Here is a 23,062-nt window from a genome sequence, read left to right as displayed (position 1 = left end):
CAGGCACGCTGCGCCCCCCACCCACTAACATTATTTACAGACTTGCAGGCATTGGTCCCCCAGAGATACTACAACAAAAACTGTAAAAGGTAAACAGAACTCGGATCCATGGCACCCACTACATCATCATGTGCCAGTTTCCAACCGCCTAAAGTCGAGGAAAAGCTTTGCTAAAGTGGAGAAGCTACCACACGGAACATCCCCCCCAAACAAACAGGATTGACCTCTGGCAACAAACAGAAGCCAGAACCCCACCAAACAACACAGTGCAAGACCCCACAGAAACGTTGCCAGACCCCGGGGGCACTGCCTGACAGACGGAAGTGGTGCACTCTCAGCAGAGCGAGAGCGGGAGTTTGTAGGATGGGAGACAATATGGTGAAGTGGGGTTTAAAGCCCAGCGAATCCTGTGAGTGTGGCGAAAGGGTGCAGAACATTGAACACGTTCTGCTCGACTGCAGAATGATTTAGCTGACTCTCACCCGATTTAGCTGACTCTGACCTGCTCAACATCAACCAAACAACACTAGGGTGGCTGGCTGTCTGGTGTGACAAGCTGTGATGATGAATGTGAATGATGGACCTTGAGTTCCAGTATCTTCAGTAATTATTGATCTTATGGTACTGATAGTGGAAACATGAAATTAAGGAGTGCCCTTGACTGAGTTGCCATTGGTCAAAAGGCAAAACTTAACCTTCACTATTCCTGTTAATGATTGAAATGTAAAACTCCAAAGGGCACTTTGGAGTGAACTGTCAAAAAACAAGAGTCTGTTTCCTGATACTCATTGCCTTCATACTTTTGCCCGTTAGTTAGGGAACAGGTGCTATTGCATCACAGAAGGAAAGCAACAGCGTTGAATCGGGACCAAACCACAGGTTAGAAGATATTACAAGGAAAAGAGACGAGAAGTTGCATTTTACGGGTGAAACTGGGAAACTATGCAGTTTCGAGTTTGAGGGGTTGGTGTTGCAGCTCCGGATATTTGTGTACAATCCAGACCTCAGGTGCTGTCTGAGCATGGTTTGTGATGTTTACCCTGTGGGCAGTAAGGGCTTCCTCTGGCATGCCCCAGCTGTGCTGATTGGTGGGTTATATGGTTACTGTGAGTTCTCCCTGGTGCTGTGAGTGTAAGAGGTTAGGGAAAGGGTGGGTTGTGTTAATGGAAGCGGGAGAGCGAGAACGGGGTTACTGAGAATTCTGAGGGGGAATGGCATCAACAGAATTGTTCTAGGAGACAGCATAGAATCAATGCACCAACAGACCCTCTTCAACGTCATGGGAAAAATATTATGTGAGAACTCCTGCGATCTGTCTCAGAAAATCCTACCCATCCGCCCCTCTTAAGGCAGAGTCGGTCTTTCTCTCCCAATGACCCATACTAAAGGGCGCAGTTTTAAGGTGAGAGGGAGAAAGTTTAAAGGAGACACGTGGTGTAAATCATCCTGATTCCCAATGAATCACCAACGTGGGGGTTAACTGGGTATTCCGGTTCACAGCACCGGCTTGGGTTGTGATCAGCTTTGGCCTCAGCCTTCTCTTGGGATCTAACAATACATACAATCATTGGCAGGTTTGTGTGCTGAGTCTGTGAATGGAAGACTTCAGCTCTGAGGTGGAAGGTAAGCAACTATTTATTTATTTATTTGGTTATGTAAATTCATCTTTAATTTGGAACTTGGGTATAATTGATGTCACAGGCAAGGCCAACATTGGCCTTGAGAAGCCACCTTGAACTACTGCAGTGCTTCCGGTGAAGGTGCACCCTCGGTGTTTTGGAGGAGGGAGTCACAAGATTTAAACCCGTGACAATGAAGGAAGGGTGAAATATTTCCAGTTCGGGGTGGTGTGGTGACTTGGAGGGGAACCTGCAGGTGGTGGTGTTCCTTTGTCCTTACTGGCGATAGAAGCCGTACGTTTGAGCGGTGCCGTTGGAGTAGTGGCGTGTATTTTGTAGAGTGAACTCTGCAGTAACGGTGGGCTGGTGGAAGAGGTTCACCTAACTCTAATTAATTATCACACTCTCCACAATTGGCATCAGAGACAGTCATTCACATCTTATTTCTGCAGTTCAGTTCTTTACACTAAGGCTGGGTTGAGTTCTAAGCTTTGTGGCTCAAAACACAGAATGGATATCAGCTATTTGCCTATGACTGTCTTGATAAGAACTTCCACTGCTTTGCTGATGAATTAGAGTGGACTGATTCTGGGGTGATTAGCCAGTATGAAATTGTCCTTGATTTGATCTCCTATTTCATTCCTATCTTTTGATTTCCTTAATGACTGTGTGCACTGTGTGGAGTGAAGTTTACCACACCAGAGTGCACTGCATTGTTTGTCCCCTTTAAAGTTTGTTTATTTACAAGTTCTGTCCTTACTACTTCCGCTACTGAACAGCAGATTGGGGAAGAATCTGCAGAGGCCACAACAGAAAAATCGAGGGTGGAGTGAATGAAGTGGTCACCTCGGCTGTCAGCATTGAGGGACAAACAGGCTTGAGGGATTCTACAGTCTACTCCTGCCCTGTGGGTGACCACAAGGGTTATTCCATGGTACCGAGTAATGGACAAAGGGGAAGGGGCACTGCTTTAGGGTCTCTCTGAGGCGGGGTTGGTCAAAGTCATTGTGTGTGCGGTGGAAACAACTCAATTTTCTAATGTGAAATTTCACCAGGGCAGGCACATAAAGAATGAGCCAATGTCTGTCCTGAAAACTATCCACTATAAACAAGACAAAACAGTCTAGTCTGTAATAATAGGAGCAGGCTCTTCCATGTGACAGTGGCTGATGCTTATTCACTGCACATTAATAAATTCTTCGCATGTTCTCGACCCGTCAAAGCCTCTGTCATTTTGTGCATTTTCTGCTTTCAATTCAACATTTTCCTGCTGTTTATTTTTAGTGCCGTATTTTCCCAGATCCCAGCCTATTGCCCACAGCTCCAATTTGGAAGCCTTCTCTAGGTTTATATCAAACTCTGGCAAACGAACAAGGAGACGAACAAGGAAACTCTGGGAGACGAACAAGAGGTGGGAAGGAGGGTGCTTTGTTCCGTTGTTTCCACTGTATCTAATAGCCTTTCGGAATTTCTTTTAACAGCTTCGAGAAAGATTCACAGTATGGAGAACTCCACAGCATCAGAAAGTGACGAGTTGGTTTTCTTTGTCAATGGACGCAAGGTAGGAGGAATTGGCCAATAGCAGTAATCGAGTGAATTAAGGGTCTGCATTAGATCTAACCTCAAGGTTTCTCAGTTTTAAAATATTTGCTGTTGGTTTCTAAACCTCAGCCCTATCATCCCTTGCAGTGTTACAATGATCCTGGATTGAAACTCAAAATTAATTAGAAAATATATGATCCTATGGCAGTCCTGACAGGGGGATATAGGAGGATTTTCCACACACCTCCGGTTCCTCTCATGAATCTAGGACAAGGAGGTCACTGTTTCAAAATAGCCACCATGCAGTTAAGACATATTGAACAGTAAGACACGAGAAGGACGCTTTGGCCAAGAATATCTGTGCCGACCATGATGCCATTTTAAACTAATCCCACCTGTCTTTAGAGGTACAGCCAGATGCAGGTCCTTCAGCTCAATGAGTCCATACTGACCACAGTTCCCACCCAGCTAGTCCTAATTTCCTGTGTGGCCCAAATCCCTTCCTGTACCTGTCCAAGTGCTTCTCAAATGATCCTGTTAGCTGTCACAACCACTTCTTCTCGCAGCTCATTCCATTTATCTGTAAGCCTCTACAACCATCTACCACCTTCTGCATGGAAGATTTGTTCCTCAGATTCCTTTAAACTCTTTCCCCGCTCACCCTAAACCTTTGTCCCTGAAATTTGGACTCCGCTATCCTGGCAATTAGACTGGTTCCATCCATCTTATCGATGCCGCTTATGATTTTAAACACTTATTCAAGTTCAAGTTCCTCATTCAAGTTCAAGTTTGTCATTCAACAGTACACATGTACACAGCTAAATGAGACAGTGTTCCTCCAGGGCCAAGGTGCAAAACACAGCACATGCAGTCACACTCAGCACATAGTCACAATAGTGCATACGGTCACACTCAGCACATAGTCACAATAGTGCATACAGTCACACTCAGCACATAGTCACAATAGTGCATACAGTCACACTCAGCACATAGTCACAATAGTGCATACAGTCACACTCAGCACATAGTCACAATAGTGCATACAGTCACACTCAGCACATAGTCACAATAGTGCATACGGTCACACTCAGCACATAGTCACAATAGTGCATGCAGTCACACTCAGCACATAGTCACAATAGTGCATGCAGCCACACTCAGCACATAGTCACAATAGTGCATGCAGTCACACTCAGCACATAGTCACAATAGTGCATGCAGCCACACTCAGCACATAGTCACAATAGTGCATACAGTCACACTCAGCACATAGTCACAATAGTGCATGCAGCCACACTCAGCACATAGTCACAATAGTGCATGCAGTCACACTCAGCACATAGTCACAATAGTGCATACAGTCACATTCAGCACATAGTCACAATAGTGCATACAGTCACACTCAGCACATAGTCACAATAGTGCATGCAGCCACACTCAGCACATAGTCACAATAGTGCATACAGTCACACTCAGCACATAGTCACAATAGTGCATGCAGCCACACTCAGCACATAGTCACAATAGTGCATACAGTCACACTCAGCACATAGTCACAATAGTGCATACAGTCACACTCAGCACATAGTCACAATAGTGCATGCAGCCACACTCAGCACATAGTCACAATAGTGCATACAGTCACACTCAGCACATAGTCACAATAGTGCATGCAGCCACACTCAGCACATAGTCACAATAGTGCATACAGTCACACTCAGCACATAGTCACAATAGTGCATGCAGCCACACTCAGCACATAGTCACAATAGTGCATACAGTCACACTCAGCACATAGTCACAATAGTGCATGCAGTCACACTCAGCGCATAGTCACAATAGTGCATACAGTCACACTCAGCACATAGTCACAATAGTGCATACAGTCACACACAGCACATAGTCACAATAGTGCATACAGTCACACTCAGCACATAGTCACAATAGTGCATACAGTCACACTCAGCACATAGTCACAATAGTGCATGCAGCCACACTCAGCACATAGTCACAATAGTGCATGCAGTCACACTCAGCACATAGTCACAATAGTGCATACAGTCACACTCAGCACATAGTCACAATAGTGCATACAGTCACACTCAGCACATAGTCACAATAGTGCATGCAGCCACACTCAGCACATAGTCACAATAGTGCATACAGTCACACTCAGCACATAGTCACAATAGTGCATGCAGCCACACTCAGCACATAGTCACAATAGTGCATACAGTCACACTCAGCACATAGTCACAATAGTGCATACAGTCACACTCAGCACATAGTCACAATAGTGCATGCAGCCACACTCAGCACATAGTCACAATAGTGCATACAGTCACACTCAGCACATAGTCACAATAGTGCATGCAGCCACACTCAGCACATAGTCACAATAGTGCATACAGTCACACTCAGCACATAGTCACAATAGTGCATGCAGCCACACTCAGCACATAGTCACAATAGTGCATACAGTCACACTCAGCACATAGTCACAATAGTGCATGCAGTCACACTCAGCGCATAGTCACAATAGTGCATACAGTCACACTCAGCACATAGTCACAATAGTGCATACAGTCACACACAGCACATAGTCACAATAGTGCATACAGTCACACTCAGCACATAGTCACAATAGTGCATGCAGCCACACTCAGCACATAGTCACAATAGTGCATGCAGTCACACTCAGCACATAGTCACAATAGTGCATACAGTCACACTCAGCACATAGTCACAATAGTGCATACAGTCACACTCAGCACATAGTCACAATAGTGCATGCAGCCACACTCAGCACATAGTCACAATAGTGCATACAGTCACACACAGCACATAGTCACAATAGTGCATACGGTCACACTCAGCACATAGTCACAATAGTGCATGCAGCCACACTCAGCACATAGTCACAATAGTGCATACAGTCACACTCAGCACATAGTCACAATAGTGCATACAGTCACACTCAGCACATAGTCACAATAGTGCATGCAGCCACACTCAGCACATAGTCACAATAGTGCATACAGTCACACTCAGCACATAGTCACAATAGTGCATGCAGCCACACTCAGCACATAGTCACAATAGTGCATGCAGCCACACTCAGCACATAGTCACAATAGTGCATACAGTCACACTCAGCACATAGTCACAATAGTGCATGCAGCCACACTCAGCACATAGTCACAATAGTGCATACAGTCACACTCAGCACATAGTCACAATAGTGCATACAGTCACACTCAGCACATAGTCACAATAGTGCATGCAGCCACACTCAGCACATAGTCACAATAGTGCATACAGTCACACTCAGCACATAGTCACAATAGTGCATGCAGCCACACTCAGCACATAGTCACAATAGTGCATACAGTCACACTCAGCACATAGTCACAATAGTGCATGCAGCCACACTCAGCACATAGTCACAATAGTGCATACAGTCACACTCAGCACATAGTCACAATAGTGCATGCAGTCACACTCAGCGCATAGTCACAATAGTGCATACAGTCACACTCAGCACATAGTCACAATAGTGCATACAGTCACACACAGCACATAGTCACAATAGTGCATACAGTCACACTCAGCACATAGTCACAATAGTGCATACAGTCACACTCAGCACATAGTCACAATAGTGCATGCAGCCACACTCAGCACATAGTCACAATAGTGCATGCAGTCACACTCAGCACATAGTCACAATAGTGCATACAGTCACACTCAGCACATAGTCACAATAGTGCATACAGTCACACTCAGCACATAGTCACAATAGTGCATGCAGCCACACTCAGCACATAGTCACAATAGTGCATACAGTCACACTCAGCACATAGTCACAATAGTGCATGCAGCCACACTCAGCACATAGTCACAATAGTGCATACAGTCACACTCAGCACATAGTCACAATAGTGCATACAGTCACACTCAGCACATAGTCACAATAGTGCATGCAGCCACACTCAGCACATAGTCACAATAGTGCATACAGTCACACTCAGCACATAGTCACAATAGTGCATGCAGCCACACTCAGCACATAGTCACAATAGTGCATACAGTCACACTCAGCACATAGTCACAATAGTGCATGCAGCCACACTCAGCACATAGTCACAATAGTGCATACAGTCACACTCAGCACATAGTCACAATAGTGCATGCAGTCACACTCAGCGCATAGTCACAATAGTGCATACAGTCACACTCAGCACATAGTCACAATAGTGCATACAGTCACACACAGCACATAGTCACAATAGTGCATACAGTCACACTCAGCACATAGTCACAATAGTGCATACAGTCACACTCAGCACATAGTCACAATAGTGCATGCAGCCACACTCAGCACATAGTCACAATAGTGCATACAGTCACACTCAGCACATAGTCACAATAGTGCATACAGTCACACTCAGCACATAGTCACAATAGTGCATACAGTCACACTCAGCACATAGTCACAATAGTGCATACAGTCACACTCAGCACATAGTCACAATAGTGCATGCAGCCACACTCAGCACATAGTCACAATAGTGCATACAGTCACACACAGCACATAGTCACAATAGTGCATACGGTCACACTCAGCACATAGTCACAATAGTGCATACAGTCACACACAGCACATAGTCACAATAGTGCATACGGTCACACACAGCACATAGTCACAATAGTGCATACGGTCACACTCAGCACATAGTCACAATAGTGCATACAGTCACACTCAGCACATAGTCACAATAGTGCATACGGTCACACACAGCACATAGTCACAATAGTGCATACAGTCACACTCAGCACATAGTCACAATAGTGCATACAGTCACACACAGCACATAGAGTTATGAAAGCACATACAGTTACAAAAATCATATTAGCTCAAGTCTCTGAGTGGCATAGCCTGAAGATTGGCCATGTGTGGGTTGTAGTCCTGAAGCCACATTTTTGTAAGAACGAGTGTGCAACAGTCCCTTATCTGGCGCTGGTTCAGCAGACAAATGCAAATCATGCAAATCATCTTGTCTGGCACTGGGCCGGCTTGTCTTCCCAGGAGGAAACACCTGAGAGCAGAACACGGTTGGGAGGGACCAGCCTCCAACCCAGCATGGATTCCAACGTGCCCGCTGCACCTCTTTTCTCTCCCACACCCCCTCTGGCACCTTCTCCCCGGGTGGCTGAAACAAGCCTGGTCAGCACGACAACGACCGTGCGGCTTCGCCATTGTCATCTTGCCACTGAACCAATGAACTGGACTCGCAGTCTTCTATATTACCAATGTCCGCTTACAAGAAAAACATTGCAGACACACGATTACACCATTTGTTGGACTTGGAGAGGCCTCTGCAACCAAGCACGCCACCATCTCACTGAAAGGGTCTCATATGTTCCAAGGAATGCAAGCCCAGCCTGGCCACCTTCTCCCTATAACTCAGGCCCTCTCATCTGGCAATATCCTCGTAAATCTTTTCTGCATTCTTTCTACTTTGGCCATGCCTTTCCTGTAACAGGGTGACAAAAACTGTACACAGAACTCCAAGTATGATCTTGGTAATAACCTATACAACTGCAAAATAATGTTCCAACTCCTCTATTCAATGGTCTACTGATGAAGGCCAGCATATTAAACAACCTGCACTGGTATGAATTTCCAAAATGAACTCACTCAATATCTCTATTGAAATCCTTTTGCTATGCCTTGACCACTTCCCTTGCTGATCAAGATTTGCCCAGTAATCTATGAAAACCTTCCTCACTATTGACAACATCTTGTCCTTGGTCCATATTTCTTCATTCCCTGTCTGTTCATATGTTTGCCTAAATACCTTTTAAAAGTTGCTGTCATAATGGCTTCAACCACTTCCCATGACAACATGTACCAGGCGCCGACTGGATTCTGTGTTTTTTTTTAAAAATTGCCTCACAAATAGAACATTGGAAATACAGAACCTATAAAAAGTATCCACCAGCCCACCCCCCAGAAGTTTTTCATGTTTCATTGTTTTACAATATTGAATCACAGTGGATTTAGTTTGGCTTTTTTTGACTGATCAACAGAAAAAGACTCTTTTGTGGCAAAGTGAAAACAGAGCTCTACAAAGTGATCTAAATTAATTACAAATATAAAGCACGAAGTAATTGATTGCATAAGTATTCATTCCCTTTAATATGACACACCAATCATCACTGGTACAGACAACTGGTTTTACAAGTCACATAATTCGTTAAATGGAGAGCACTTGATTGATTGTAGTAACAATACACCTGTGTCTGGAAGGTCCAACTGCTGGTGAGTCAGTATCCTGGCAAAAACTACACGATGAAGACAAAAGAACACTCCAAGCAACTCTGTGAAAAGTGTATTGAAAAGCACAAGTCAGGAGATGGATGCAAGAAAATTTCCAAGTCACTGAATGTCCCTTGGAGAACATTTAAGTCAAATATCAAGATATGGAAAGAATATGGCGCAGCTGTAGATCTGCCGAGAGCAGGTCTTCCTCAAAAACTGTGCAAGGAGTGGACTAGTGAGGGAGGCCACCAAGAGACCTACGGCAACTCTGGAGGGGTTACAAGTTTCAGAGGCTGAGATGGGAGAGACAGTGCATACAACAGCTGTTGCCCAGGTGCTTCACCAGTTGCAGCTTTATGGGAGAGTGGCAAAGAGAAAGCCATTGTTGAAAAAAACTCACGTGAAATCATGGCTAGAGTTTGCCAGAAGGCGTGTGGGAGACTCTGAAGTTAGCTGGAGGAAGGTTCTACGGTCTGATAAAAGTAAAATTGAGCTTTTTGGCCATCAGACTAAATGCAATGTTTGGCATAAGTCAAACACCACACATAATCAAAATCACACCATCCCTACTGTGAAGCATGGTGATGGCTGCATCATGCTGTGGGGATGCTTCACTACAGCAGGCCTTGGAGGGTAAAATGAATGCAGCAAAACACAGGGAAACTCTGGAGGGAAAACCTGATGCTGTCTGCATGAGAGCTGTGACTTGGAAGAAGATTTGTTGTCTAGCAAGACAATAATTCCAAGCAAAAATCCATAGCTACAAAGGAATGTCTTAAAAACACCAAAGTTAATGTTCTGGAGTGGCCAGGTCAGAGTCCAGACCTTAATCTAATTGAGAATTTGTGGCTGGACTTGAAAAGAACTGTTCACTCACGATCCCCATGCAATCTCACAGAGCTTGAGCAGTTTTGTAAAGAAGAATGGGGAAAAATTGAGGTGTACCGATGTGCAAAGATGATAGAGACCTATCCACACAGACTCAAGGTTTTAATTGCTGCCAAAGGTGATTCTACAAATAGTGACCTGATGTAGGTGAATACGTACCCAATCAATTAGTTTGTTTTATATTTGTAATTAATTTAGTTCACTTTGTAGAGATCTGTTTTCACTTTGACATGAAAGAATCTTTTTCTATTGAACAGCGTCAAAAAAAGCTAAATTAAATCCACTGTGATTCAATGTTGTAAAATAATGAAATATGAAAATTTCCAGCGGGGGTGAATACTTTTTATAGACACTGTAGAACACCACAGTGCAGTAAGGCCATTCAGCCCATACTGCTGTGCTGACCTTTTAACCACCTTTAAATTTTTTTACCCACTCACCTTAAACTAATGTACTCGAGTATTTGACATTCTCATTCTCACCCATTTATGTGAGTTTTCTTCAACAGTGGCTTCACTGGTACTATCAAATTCGTCAATTTTCCCGACTGAAGCCATCGCTTCAAATTCAGAGGATATTTCCCCCCTGAACTACCCCAGCAAAACCCTTCCATTGGGTTTTTATTGGATCTTGGCTTGACAGTCTGTGCTGTCATTAAAATCTTTTTTTTGTTATACTCAAAGCCCCCTTACTCTCCGATTATAAACACCTCAATTTTTTCCCGTAGCATTTGACATGAGTAGTAAAACACTCCAAACCTTTGATAAGTTTCTTATCAGGAATATGTGCTCTCTGAGCAAAGGATCAGAAGCCGAACACAGAGTTGATTAGTTTGAAATTGTGTCCTAATGAAGGAAAATTGGTCAGAAAAGCAGAACACAACAGGTGCTTGGAAATCTGAAATGATAGTAGAGGGCAACAGAATTTTTCAGGGCAGCAATCATCTATAGAGAGAGAAAATTCAAGTTCCTGGGTGTCAAGATCTCTGAGGATCTAACCCGGTCCCAACATATTGATGTAGTTATAAAGAAGGTAAGACAGTGGCTATATTTTATTAGGAGTTTGAAGAGATTTGGCATGTCAGCAAATACACTCAAAAACTTCTATAGTTGTATAGTGGAGAGCATTCTGACAGTCTGCATCACTGTCTGGTATGAGAGTGCTACTGCACAGGACAGAAAGAAGCTAGAGAAGGTTGTAGATCTAGTCAGCTCCATCTTGGGTACTAGCCTACAAAGTACCCAGGACATCTTCAGGAAGCGGTGTCTCAGAAAGGCAGCGTCCATTATTAAGGACCCCCAGCACCCAGGGCATGCCCTTTTCTCACTGTTACCATCAGGTAGGAGGTACAGAAGCCTGAAGACACACACTCAGCGAATCAGGAACAGCTTCTTCCCCTCTGCCATCCGATTCCTAAATGGACATTGAACCCGTGAACACTACCTCACTTTTTAAAATATATTGTATTTCTGTTTTTGCATGTTTTTCAAATCTATTTAATATACATAATTGATATACTTGTTCATTTATTATTATTTTTATTTTTATTTTTATCTCTGCTAGATTATGTATCACATTGAACTGCTGCTGCTAAGTTAACAACACATGCTGGTGATAATGAACCTGATTCTGATTCTGGATTAATATTTCAGCTCAATCAGAATGTCCACCAGTTCTGGTGAAAGTTTACTGAATTGAAAAGTTAATTTCTCTTCTTTCCACAGATGCTGCCTGACTTGCTGAGAATTTTGAACATATTCTGGTCTGGTACGGGTAGGGTGGGAGGTTTGAGAGAAGAAGTGAAAAGATTTGGCCCTTGATATGGATGAAAGTGCTGGTTTTCCAAAAGATTAAAATGAGAAAAATGCAGGCAGCTAGTAAGTTTGTCAGGTCGGGGTTAAAGACAGTCAGGCCATGATGGAATTTGAACTCATGGATGACATTACAGTGAGCCAGACGCTAGCCAACACTGTGGTGCATACACTCTGATGTGTGTTAGCCCAAAGGCAGCTTCGACCTGGGTGGCCTCATTTCACGGATTGCCGGCCATTTCACATGAGAATTGAGATCGAGCTGTGCGAGTGGAGTCACAAACAAACATGGGACAATAGATTCTTCCCCTAAAGGCAATCAGTAAACTGAAAAGAGTTTGCCTGCTGTAGATACCCTTTATACAGTGATGCGGCTCATGTTGTGGGGATGTCCCACTCCATGTAGTACAATAGGAACCATGGATGTCCAAGCCAGCTTCCCCTGAACATTGAGTGTGGAGATGGGAGAAAAATGTATAAGTGGAGTGGGAGCTGAAGTCACCAGAAAAGCATCCTCCTTTAGGTGAATCCCATTTGCACGTGTGCTTTGTTTGGAGCCAATGGAACCGAAAGAAGGGTGCTGATTATAACTCATGGTGTTGTTGAGGAATTAACTTCTCTCCCTGGAGTTCCAGCTTCTCTGCTCATGTGGTGCTGTGACCATCTTACGCTGATGATGTGCAGTTCTTCAGCTGCTGGAAAATTAAAAGAACAATGGACAAATTCAATAAGGTTTGCTAGTTTACTAGTTGCTAGGGTGTGCTAACTCTTTCTTCTGTTCTTGTTTGATTGTCCACAGGTTGTGGAGAGAAATGTGGATCCCGAACTGAACTTGATAACCTACCTGAGGAGGAAATGTATCCTTGCTTTGTGCAATTGGTGGTACATGTGATTTACAAACATGGAGGGTGAGAGGGAAATGTGTTAGCAGACCCTTCCAAAAGACCACACTCAATGGCAGATAAAAAATTGGGATCCCTACCCTTGCTGAGCTCTTCCAAGGAAATTGATATATTGTTGTTAAATAGGGAGTGGAATAAAGGAACCAATCAAGATAGATGGTCCCTCGACACAATCTGCAATACAGAAGTACAATTGGTTTCCTCCATTGTGTCGTCCAACTAGTTTAGCCTGTAGTTAAAGGGGCAGTGATCTTGCACCAAGCTGGGGCTTGAGATACCTTAAAGACCACCACAAGTAATTGGGAATAACCTTTTAACAACACCTCAGTGGTACATAAAGTTTTAAAGAGGGAACATTTCAACACCAGCTTGAGACCTGTCTGACAGTGGCTAAGATTAATTCGGGGACTGCTGGGCGGCACAGTGTGGTGAGGCTCAAATGGCCGGAGGGGCCTTTTCCACACTGTATCTCAATAAATAAAAAAAATACCATTTTGATATTTCCATATTTACCACAGAAATTATTCACTCTTAAATGAATGTCATAACCTGTCTGACAAATTCTGAATGCATTTAGGTTGTGCTTCTGTATTAACATGTTACAGCCTTTCACAGGAATTCAAACTAACACCCCGCATGATTGACAAAATTCACAGCAGATAATAATGATTATAATATATTTCTGGAAATGAATACTTTCAATTTTACTAATATAATGAGAATTATTTCTGTCTCAGTCCTGAACAATAGCAAAAATTGTAATGAATAGAGTTGGCTGTTAGGCACACAGTATGTTTTATGGCTAACTGAACTTCCTAATGGCTGTTGTTGATTTTGGGACTTGGCTGAATTCCACTGGAAAAGTACTACGTAGATCAAGCGAACGACACACATCATAAAACCTATATGAGCCAACACTGCAAATTCTGTCAGTGGCGAATATCTGTAAAGCCACTCACTGCGCCTACTTGTCCATGATAAACTCCAAAGCTGACCCCACTGTGCCCCTGCATCCACCACCATGGGACCAAATGGTTCCTCTATAAGCTCAATCATTGGACCCACTAGTCCTCTATCAACCATCAGTGGACCAATTGGTTGCCTGTGTAAATGCTATCACTGAGCCTAATGGTTCCCTATAAATGTCATCTCTGACCCCACTGATTCCTGTACAAACTCAATCACCGTACCCACTGGTTCCCTGTAAATTCCATCACCGAACCCATCGGTTCCTCTCTAGCTACATCATTAAACCCAAACAGAAAAACCGGACGAACTCTGCCAGTTAACAGCATCTGTGGGAAGAGGAACTAGTTCACATTGCCCTGTTGGTTTCTGTGTATGCTTTTTGCTAAACTCTTTTGATGGTCACTTTTTGCCTTAAATTGATATATGATGGCCTGACCAGGCTATTCATATTCTTCATTCCCTGGGCAGTTGCCGATTGGCTCTTTTCCAGGTGCACGTCCTCTGGTTGCCCTCCAATACCCGCCCAATAACTTTACCCACAACAGCATACAGAATGTGGTCAGACACGTTTCGAGTGGTCCGTGCTAGTGAGATACATATCTGTTGACCTCAGCGTTCCTTAATGTAACTGTCAGTGGGGCTGACTGGAACCAAGCTCGGCTGTGGGGAAGGAGGATGTGGCTCCTGCACTGTGATGATCTCCAAGTACAACGCTCTCCATGGGAGGATCAAGTATCCTTTCACCAACTAGTATATGACACAAGAAAACCTGATTGATTTCCTTCTTGGCATTCATATTCAATGGAACATTTCAAACATTGCGAAAGCAAAAAGATTCTGAAAAGTGTTTGTCATCCATTGGGTATCCTCATTTCCCCCAACCATAACTCCTACACCGGACCAGGCACCAATAACATCAGGGTGTTCCATGTGTGAGCAGTCTTTGCCTTGTTCTAAGAAATTTATGATGACCCCTTTACAGATTTGAAGTGGGTGGAGAAGAGGTACAAGAATGCTGCCTGCATCTGACGGCATGTGGTGTGAGGAGAGAGTGGGAAAATTGGGTTGTTTTCTCTGGAGAGGCAAAGGCTCCACAAATCTTTCACATTACGCATGGTCTTTTCGACATTAGCTAGAAACCTCTAAACAAAGTACAGAGAATGAACAAAAATGTCCAGTTGAAGAAGCATAAGCATTTCTGGTCCAAATTACTGAGCATGAATGCTAACTTCTGAGTTATAACCAATAAATATAAATTGAGATAGGATCAGAGAATTGAATATATGACAGGTGCAGGGTTAGGAGAAATGGGTTTCAGTTCCTGGCAAACTGGCAGGAATGTTGGGAAAAGTGGGACTGGAGGCACAAGAGACTGTGGGCCAGACTTACAGTTATAAATGATACAATGTGGATACAGGTCACTTGGGCCAAATCATTCATGTCAAGCAAAATGCTCCGCTAAACTATTCCCATTTGCCCATGTTTGGCCCATATCTCTAAACTGTTCCTGTTTAGTTGAGAGAAATATATCCCATATGTCTCTCAAATCTCATTATTGTTCCTCCCTCAAGTACTTTCCCGATGGCTCGTTCCAGTTGCTGGGATCCGGAGCAAAAAAAATAAGCTTCTGGAGGAACTCAGTGGGTCAGTCAGCATCCGTGGAGGGACAGGAATGGTTGACACTTTGTGTTGAGACACTGCATCGAGTGAGAGTGTAGAGGGAGGATAGCCAGAGGGAGAGATGTGAGGCAGGGGCCGGGAGGTTATTGGTGGGGTTGGGAGACGTGTGGGGAAGGATGCGGAATGGAGTTGGGAGTGATGGGTGGAAACAGACAAGGAAATGAGGAACCGGGTGGGGGAGAGGAACGGAAAGATAGAGACAGAAACTGGAAGGTGATAAGGGGAGGCAGATGACGTTTGTATGCTGGACCCTGATAAGTTAAAAAGGTGATAAATGAGTGAGAGGGACAGAGAGAGAGAGAGAGAGTGAGAGGAACAGAGAGAAAGTGACAGGACTGAGAGGGAGAGAGTGAAAGGGACTGAGAGAGAATGTGAGAGAAGGACTGAGAGAGAGAGTGAGAAGGACTGAGAGAGAATGTGAGAGAAGGATTGAGAGAGAGAGAGAGAGGGAGAGAATGAGAGAGAATGTGAGAGAAGGACAGAGAGAGAGTGAGAAGGACTGAGAGAGAATGTGAGAGAAGGACTGAGAGAGAGAGAGAGAGTGAGAGGGCCTGTGAGTGAGAGAGAATGTGAGAGACTGTGACTCTAAATCTCAGGCTGGCCTCTACCTTTCAGAGTTTAACCAAAGCAGGCTAATGACATCTATGATTGGATTTATCATTAGCTAGTTAATATTCTTGTGATCCACTTGGCAAAAGTGAGGCCATTCTACATACTGTATGTCCTGTCACCCACTTCCCCAGCACCTCTTTCCACTCTCTATCTGGGCTGTTTTGTAGTCTACAGTCATCCTAGGCTTCCCAATCAGTCGGGACACCACCATCCGTTCTGTGCCACCTTGACAGCATCTCCCCAGACACATGGCTGTGAACGCCTGTCTGGCACCCCTTTGCTCCCTTCACTGGACCGCTGTGACCACGGTGGAGGGAATTGGGAGCACCAGTACGAGGCTTCATCCAGTGCAGGTGAGCAGCACCCCTGGCGGTAGTGCCATGTCTCTCTTCTACGTGCAGAGGGTGGGGTCCATGGTGCCAGCTGTAAACTGAAGAGTATGATGTGGCACTGTGATAATACATGGTGGGATTCCATAAGGAGAGCAGAACCAAGAGACCTGGGTACAGACATGATCAAACCTTTGAGGTGGCAGGGCATTTATGCAAACAACCAGCACTTGGGTCTCATAAGCCGAGATGTAAAGGAGAAAAGCTTGCACCATCAATCCCATCCCTGCTGTTGGCCTGTTTACCTCAAACTCATTCCTTCATAAGTTCCTATCCAGTCCATTTGGAAGGGACTGGTTGATTTTCTTTCCACCTTCCATATAAGCAGAGAGTTTCAGAGCATAACCAATCTGTGGATTATTAAAAAAAAAATGACCTCCAAACTTATCCGCTGGTAGAATGCATGAAAACAGCTTTCCAACTGCAGGCATTTCACCCATATTCCCCTGAAAAGCTGACTCTGATTCTCTCACTACAAATACAGAGTGTCCAGCAGTTTCTACTTCTATTTCTGATTTCCAGTATCTGCAGACTTATCTATCTATTTATTTATTTATTTATCTATTTATTTATTTATTTATTTATTTAATTTATTTATTTATTTATTTATTTTTTTACCTGTCTATTTTGAAGAATTTCTTTTAACTGGTTTCCTCCCAGGCTGATGAATTTTTGCTGGGCTCCAAGTGGGTGCTGGCAGTACATTCAGTCCACGCTTCATGCACCAGAAGATGGTGAAGTCCCATTTCTAGGCTACTTTGCTACACATTTGCCCTGTAACTTTAGATCTAAGTCCAGAGAGTCTTGAGCCATTTGTTCATGGGAACAGTTTCCCATCTGCTTCCGCTAGCTGAGCCAGTCATCATCCTGAAATGTCACATGGTATGGTGTGTTTGCAGCTAGCCAGAGACAATCCATAATTGTGCCCGTTTTCTGTGGAATTGTTTACGTACTGTATATTAGCGTCACTCCGGTAACTGATACAAGTAATACAGCATAGAAACAGATTCTTTGGTCCATCAAACACCCTATTTTACTAGTACTACATCAATCCTTTATTTTGTACACATTCTTATCAATTTCTTCAAAATTTCCCCCTCACTTCCCCATAAGGAACAATTTCCGGTGGTTAATTAAACATCCTTGGGACAAAACTGGAGTCCCTGCAGGGGACAGCACCGGTGGTCGGCATTGAACCTGCATCACTGGAACTACTGTGAGGTAGTGACTCTTCCCACTGCACCACTGTGACACACTGGAGTTTATGGTACTGTGATGGGATTGCTGTTTCCCAGGTCTCTCAGTAAAGCTCTAGGGATATTATAATTCCCTCTAAATGTTATGGAACCAGTACCTCTTGCTCCTACAGAACCCAAAGCATTTGGAACATTTCATCCATGCTTTACACGATGGCACGGTTTTGTTCTTTACTGCAATGCAATGAGAGTTTCCACGTCCGATCAAACTTCCCGCACTAAATCTCAGCTTTTGTTTCAACCTCAGGAGCGTATTGCAAAGGCCCACGGCTCCCAGTGTGGATTCTGCACCCCTGGAATTGTCATGTCTGTATACACTTTATTGCGGAACAACCTGAACCCCACAATGGAGGAAATCGAAGACACCCTCCAAGGTAAAGCCTGCTGGTTTGCTGCCCAGTTCCTGTCCCTTGTCCAGTTCACAACCTGATGGAGTTTGGGAACAGATTGAAGGGCAGTAAAGTGGTGCAGCAGTTAGTTCTACTGCCTCACAGCTTCAAGGGCGCAGGTTACACCTTGACCTTCAGTGCTCTTTTTATGTGCTGGGAGGTTAATTGGCCGCTAAGTTAACCCTTTGTAAGCAGCAAAGGAATCTAAGAGGAGCTGATGAGCATGTAAGAGTGGATAAAGTTACAGGGTCCAAGATGAGAATTAGGGTGCATGGGACTGATGGGGTTACTCTCCCCTTGGAGTTGGCATGGACCGGATGGGCTCAATAGCCTCCTTTTCTGTTGTACCATGGAAGCCAAAGCTTTGACACACATTTCAGAAATGAGCTGATCAATGACCAGGAGTGTGTGGGTGATTTGGATGGCAGGAGTGAGTGACGACAAGGTCGTGGACCTTCCCAATCACCATCTGAAAACGTGCATGCACAATGCAAGGTCACATCTCTGCAGCATACATTCACCACGTGTGGTCATACTGCTCTCAGGCAAATTACATATCCCGCCATAGCCTCTAAACACTGGATTCAAGTAAAAGGGAAACTTGGCTTGAGTCAGTTAAGGCAAAAAGAGAGGGGAAACACTTACTAAAGATTGCCTGTAAGATTTATGGGATAAAAAGAGTGATGAGGAATTTCTTAGGTCCATGACATTGATATCTTGAAGTTTTCTGCTCTCTATCCAAGTGTTCCAGACCAGCTCTGGCTCCATTCTTTTCTGTCACTTCCCTCTAAACTCAATTACACTCCTGCTAGTTTTGACCCCCCGCCCCCACCACGGCCCAAAATCTGGATGTTCTTGTAATATAGTCTGTCCAAATTTCTCTCCCTTAAATTTATTCAACCTTTCCACCCAATTAAATCTCCTCACAGCCTTCAAGCTTGTATCTTTTCCAAAAGCTGGTGGAAACATTTAGCAGGTCAGGCAGCATCTGTAAGACAAAGAGAATCGATGATTCCAGTCACTGCCTCTTCCACATATTTTATATGTGAGTCTCGGCTCTAATGTTCTTGGTTTCACACAAGGACCAAAGGTGTCCTCTGTCAGCTACTGGAAGCTACTGTATCTCACAGGCTCACACTGCTCTCCACTGCACCTTCTTGCTGCTGATTGAGATAAATTCTCTGCAGAATTTCACAGCATCAGAGAGAGAACAGGTCCTGGGATGTTAGAACAATGCCTGTGTGGCTGTTTTAATTTTAAATAATTTCTGTTAATTTGCCTCCCAGGAAACTTGTGTCGCTGCACAGGATACAGACCCATCCTTGATGGTTACCGTACCTTCACCCAAGTAAGGAAACTCCAATGGCTTCTGTCAGACTGTGGCTACCAGAGGTTGTTTTTATAGACCTGTCTTTATTTGCCCTGACAACAGGATCTGATAAGTGAAAGTGAGTTTCTTGTCATTGAGGCATGAGTATGTGGCCAACAAGGGCAGTATTTACTGCCATTGCTGATCACAGTTAGAGCGGTCGAGATGCCAGGCAGGGTAGTGGAATGCTCCTCTTGCGGGATGTGGGAAAGCAGGGAGACTTTCCAGTGTTGCTGATGACTATACCTGCGGGAAGTGCATCCAGCTGCTGCTTCTTTCAGACCGCATTACGGAATTGGAACTGGATGATCTCTGGATCATTCAGGAGGCTGAGGAGTTGAGCAAAAGGACATACAGGAGATAATTACACCCAAGGTTCAGGACACAGGTGACTGTCAGGAGGGTGAAAGGGTTAGACAGCCAGTGCAGAAAACAATTTGTGGCCATTCCACTCAACAACAGGTAAACAGCCTTGGATACTTTTGGGGAAGAGGGGCAATGGCCTAATAGGAAAGACACAGATTTCTGGCACTGAGTCTGCCTCTGTGGCTCAGAAGGTGGTTGGGATGGGGGGTAGAAAACAGTGCAGTAGTGATAGAGGATTCCATAGATGGAGGAGCAGAGTGGAGATTCTGTGGACCTGAAAGAGATGCCCAGGTGATATCACAAACAAGATCTTGATAAAGGGTCTCGGCCCAAAATGTCGACTACTCTTTTCCATCGGTGCTGCCTGGCCTGCTGAGTTCCTCCAGCATTTTGTGTGTGTTGCACAGATGGTATGTTGCCTTCCAGGTGCCAGGGTCGGGATGTCTCGGCTCGGGTCCACAGCATTCGGAGGGAGAGAGTGAGCAACTGGAAATTGTGGTGTATATTGGTAGCAATAACATAGGTAGGAAAAGGGAGGAGGTCCTGAAGGGAGAATGGAGGGAGTTGGGTAGAGAGCTGAAAAGCAGGACCCCAGGGATTGTTGCCAAATGCTAGAGAGGGTAAGAATAAGGCGATTTGGCAAATGAGAGCATGGTTGAGGTGTTGGTGCAGGGGGCAGGATTTCAAATTTCTAGATCATTGGGATCTCTTTTGGGGAAGGTGTGACCTGTACAAAAGGGACAGAATGCACCTGAACCCAAAGGGGAACAATATCCTTGCAGGCAGGTTTGCTAAAGCTGTTGGGGAGGGTTTAAACTAATTTGGCAGGGTGATGGGAACCAGGTGATAGGGCTGAAGTTGGGGCAGTTGGTATACAAGGTGATGAAGTGTGCAGTGAGACTATAAGAAAGGACAGGCAGATGATGAGGCAACATTTCAGTCAGTGAGAGCAAAATCAAAAAGGGTGATGAATACAGGACTGAAGGTGTTGTATTTGAATGCAAGGAGTATGCAGAATAAGGTGGATGATTTTGGAGCGCAGTAACACATTGGCAGGCATGCATTTGCGGGTGTCACTGAGTCGTGGTTGAAAGAAGATCATAGTTTATATCCAAGGATTTACATTGTATTGGAAGGACATGTGGGTAGGCAGAAGAGGTGGGGTGGATCTGTTGGTAAAAAATGAAGTCAAATCCTTAGAAAGAGGTTACATAGTATCAGAAAATGTTGGATCTTGTGGGTAGAGTTAAGAATGTGCAGGGTAAGGGGACCTTGATGGGAGTTGTATATAGGTCTCTGAACCAGTAGCCAGGATGTGGATGAAAATTACAATGGGATATAGGAAAGACATGTAAAAAGGATAATGTTATGACAGTCATGGGGATTTCAATATGCGAGTGGATTGGGAAAATCCGGTTGGTGCTGGGTCCCAGAAGATGGAATTTGTAGATGGTATTTTAGAGCAGCTTGTGGTTGAGCCCACCAGGGGAAAGACAATTCTGGATTGGGTGAGGTGCAATGAACCAAATTTGATCAGGGAAACCTTAGGAGGCAATGATCATACTATGATAGACTCCACCCTGTAATTTGAGAGGGAGAAGATAGTCAGATGTATCAGTATTACACTGGAGTTAAGGAAATTACATAGGCATGAGAGAGGAGCTGGCCAAAGTTAGTATAGACAAAGGACATGCTGCATAGTGGATTTTCAGAAGTCCTTTCACAAGGTGCCACACATGAGGCTGCTTAACAAGATAAGAACCCATGGCAAAGAGTGGGAATAAAGAGGGCCTTTTCTGGTTGGCTGCTGTTAACTAGTGGTGTCCTGCAGGGGCCAGTGTTAGGATAGTTTCTGTTCAAATTAAATGTCAATGCTTTGGATGATGGAATTGATGACTTTGTGGCCAAGGTTGTGGATGGTATGAAGATGGGTGGAGTGGCAGGTAGTGATGAGGAAACGGGGAGATTGGGAGACTGGGCAATGAAGTGGCAAATGGAATATAGTGTAGGGAAGTGTGTGGTCAAGTACTTTGGTAGAAGGAATAAAGGCATAAACTATTTCCTAAATGGGGAGAAATTTCAAAAATCAGAAGTGTAAAGGGAATGGTAAGTACTCATGCAGGATTCCCTGATTCGGTGGTGAGGAAGACAAATGTAATGGTAGCATTCATCTTAAAAGGACTAGAATAGAAAAGCAAGGATGTAATACAGAAGCTTTGTAAGGTATTGTTCAGACAACACTAAGAGCATTGTGAGCAGTTTTGGGCTGTTATCTAAGAAATAATGTGCTGGCATTGGAGAGGGTCTAGAGGAGGTTCACAAGAATGATTCTGGGAATGAAAGGGTTAACGTATGGGTAGCGTTTGATAGCTCTGAGCCTGTGCTCACTGGCGTTTAGAAGAAGGAGTGGGGGTCTCACTGAAACCTATGAATATTGAAAGACCTTGATAGAACGGATGTCGAGAGGATGTGTCCTACAGTAGTGGAATCTAGGACTGGAGGGCACAGTGTCAGAATAGAGGGACATCCATTTATAACAGAGAAAGGAGGAAAGAATTTCGCTAGCCAGAGGAACTCATTGCCACAGATGGCTGTGGAGGTCAAGTCACTGGGTATATCTAAAGTGGAGGATTTTAGGTTCTTGATTAGTCAGGGTGTCAAGGATTATGGGGAGAAGATGGGAGACTGGGGTTGAGAGGGATAATAACTCATCCATGATGGAATGGTGGAGCAGACGCAATGGGCTGAATGGCCTAATTTTTCTCCTATGTCTTATGGTCTGAGCTAATTTATTTACATGGTACCATCGCCACTCATGTAGCCTCCTGTGGCAATGCACACTTCTGCTGTTTGAGGGGCTTCCCCACCATTGTCCACTCCTCCATGTCCAGTAGCAGAAGAACACAGGACTGTGGTCTTTCTCCACTGGCTGCAGCAAGTTTTAG

The 23,062-nt window shown here is 44.3% G+C and overlaps 1 protein-coding gene across 7 annotated transcripts in view; it reads left to right on the top strand.

Annotated features, from left to right (window-relative positions):
* The first annotated feature begins 763 nt into the window (after nucleotides 1-763).
* The window catches only part of xdh (xanthine dehydrogenase), a 94,450-nt gene continuing 72,151 nt past the window's right edge, over nucleotides 764-23,062 (top strand). For 3 of the 7 annotated variants that reach the window (XM_073056073.1, XM_073056075.1, XM_073056070.1), the window contains exons 1-8: nucleotides 764-879; nucleotides 1,575-1,623; nucleotides 3,101-3,180; nucleotides 12,985-13,042; nucleotides 14,692-14,788; nucleotides 16,593-16,701; nucleotides 18,241-18,367; nucleotides 19,669-19,730. In XM_073056073.1, the coding sequence (XP_072912174.1) occupies nucleotides 1,596-1,623; nucleotides 3,101-3,180; nucleotides 12,985-13,042; nucleotides 14,692-14,788; nucleotides 16,593-16,701; nucleotides 18,241-18,367; nucleotides 19,669-19,730 (561 nt within the window). In that variant the 5' untranslated portion in view covers nucleotides 764-879; nucleotides 1,575-1,595. Of the gene's footprint in view, nucleotides 880-903; nucleotides 927-986; nucleotides 1,009-1,574; nucleotides 1,624-1,893; nucleotides 1,914-3,100; nucleotides 3,181-12,984; nucleotides 13,043-14,691; nucleotides 14,789-16,592; nucleotides 16,702-18,240; nucleotides 18,368-19,668; nucleotides 19,731-23,062 lie in introns of those variants that run through there. The other 4 variants (XM_073056071.1, XM_073056072.1, XM_073056074.1 and 1 more) reach the window with 4 other exon arrangements.

Source organism: Hemitrygon akajei, chromosome 9 (assembly GCF_048418815.1).
Source record: "Hemitrygon akajei chromosome 9, sHemAka1.3, whole genome shotgun sequence".
In the NCBI taxonomy this organism is placed as follows: Eukaryota; Metazoa; Chordata; class Chondrichthyes; order Myliobatiformes; family Dasyatidae; genus Hemitrygon; species Hemitrygon akajei.
The sequence above is the reverse complement of the archived record's forward strand: the minus strand, read 5'-3'. Positions and strand labels throughout refer to the sequence as shown.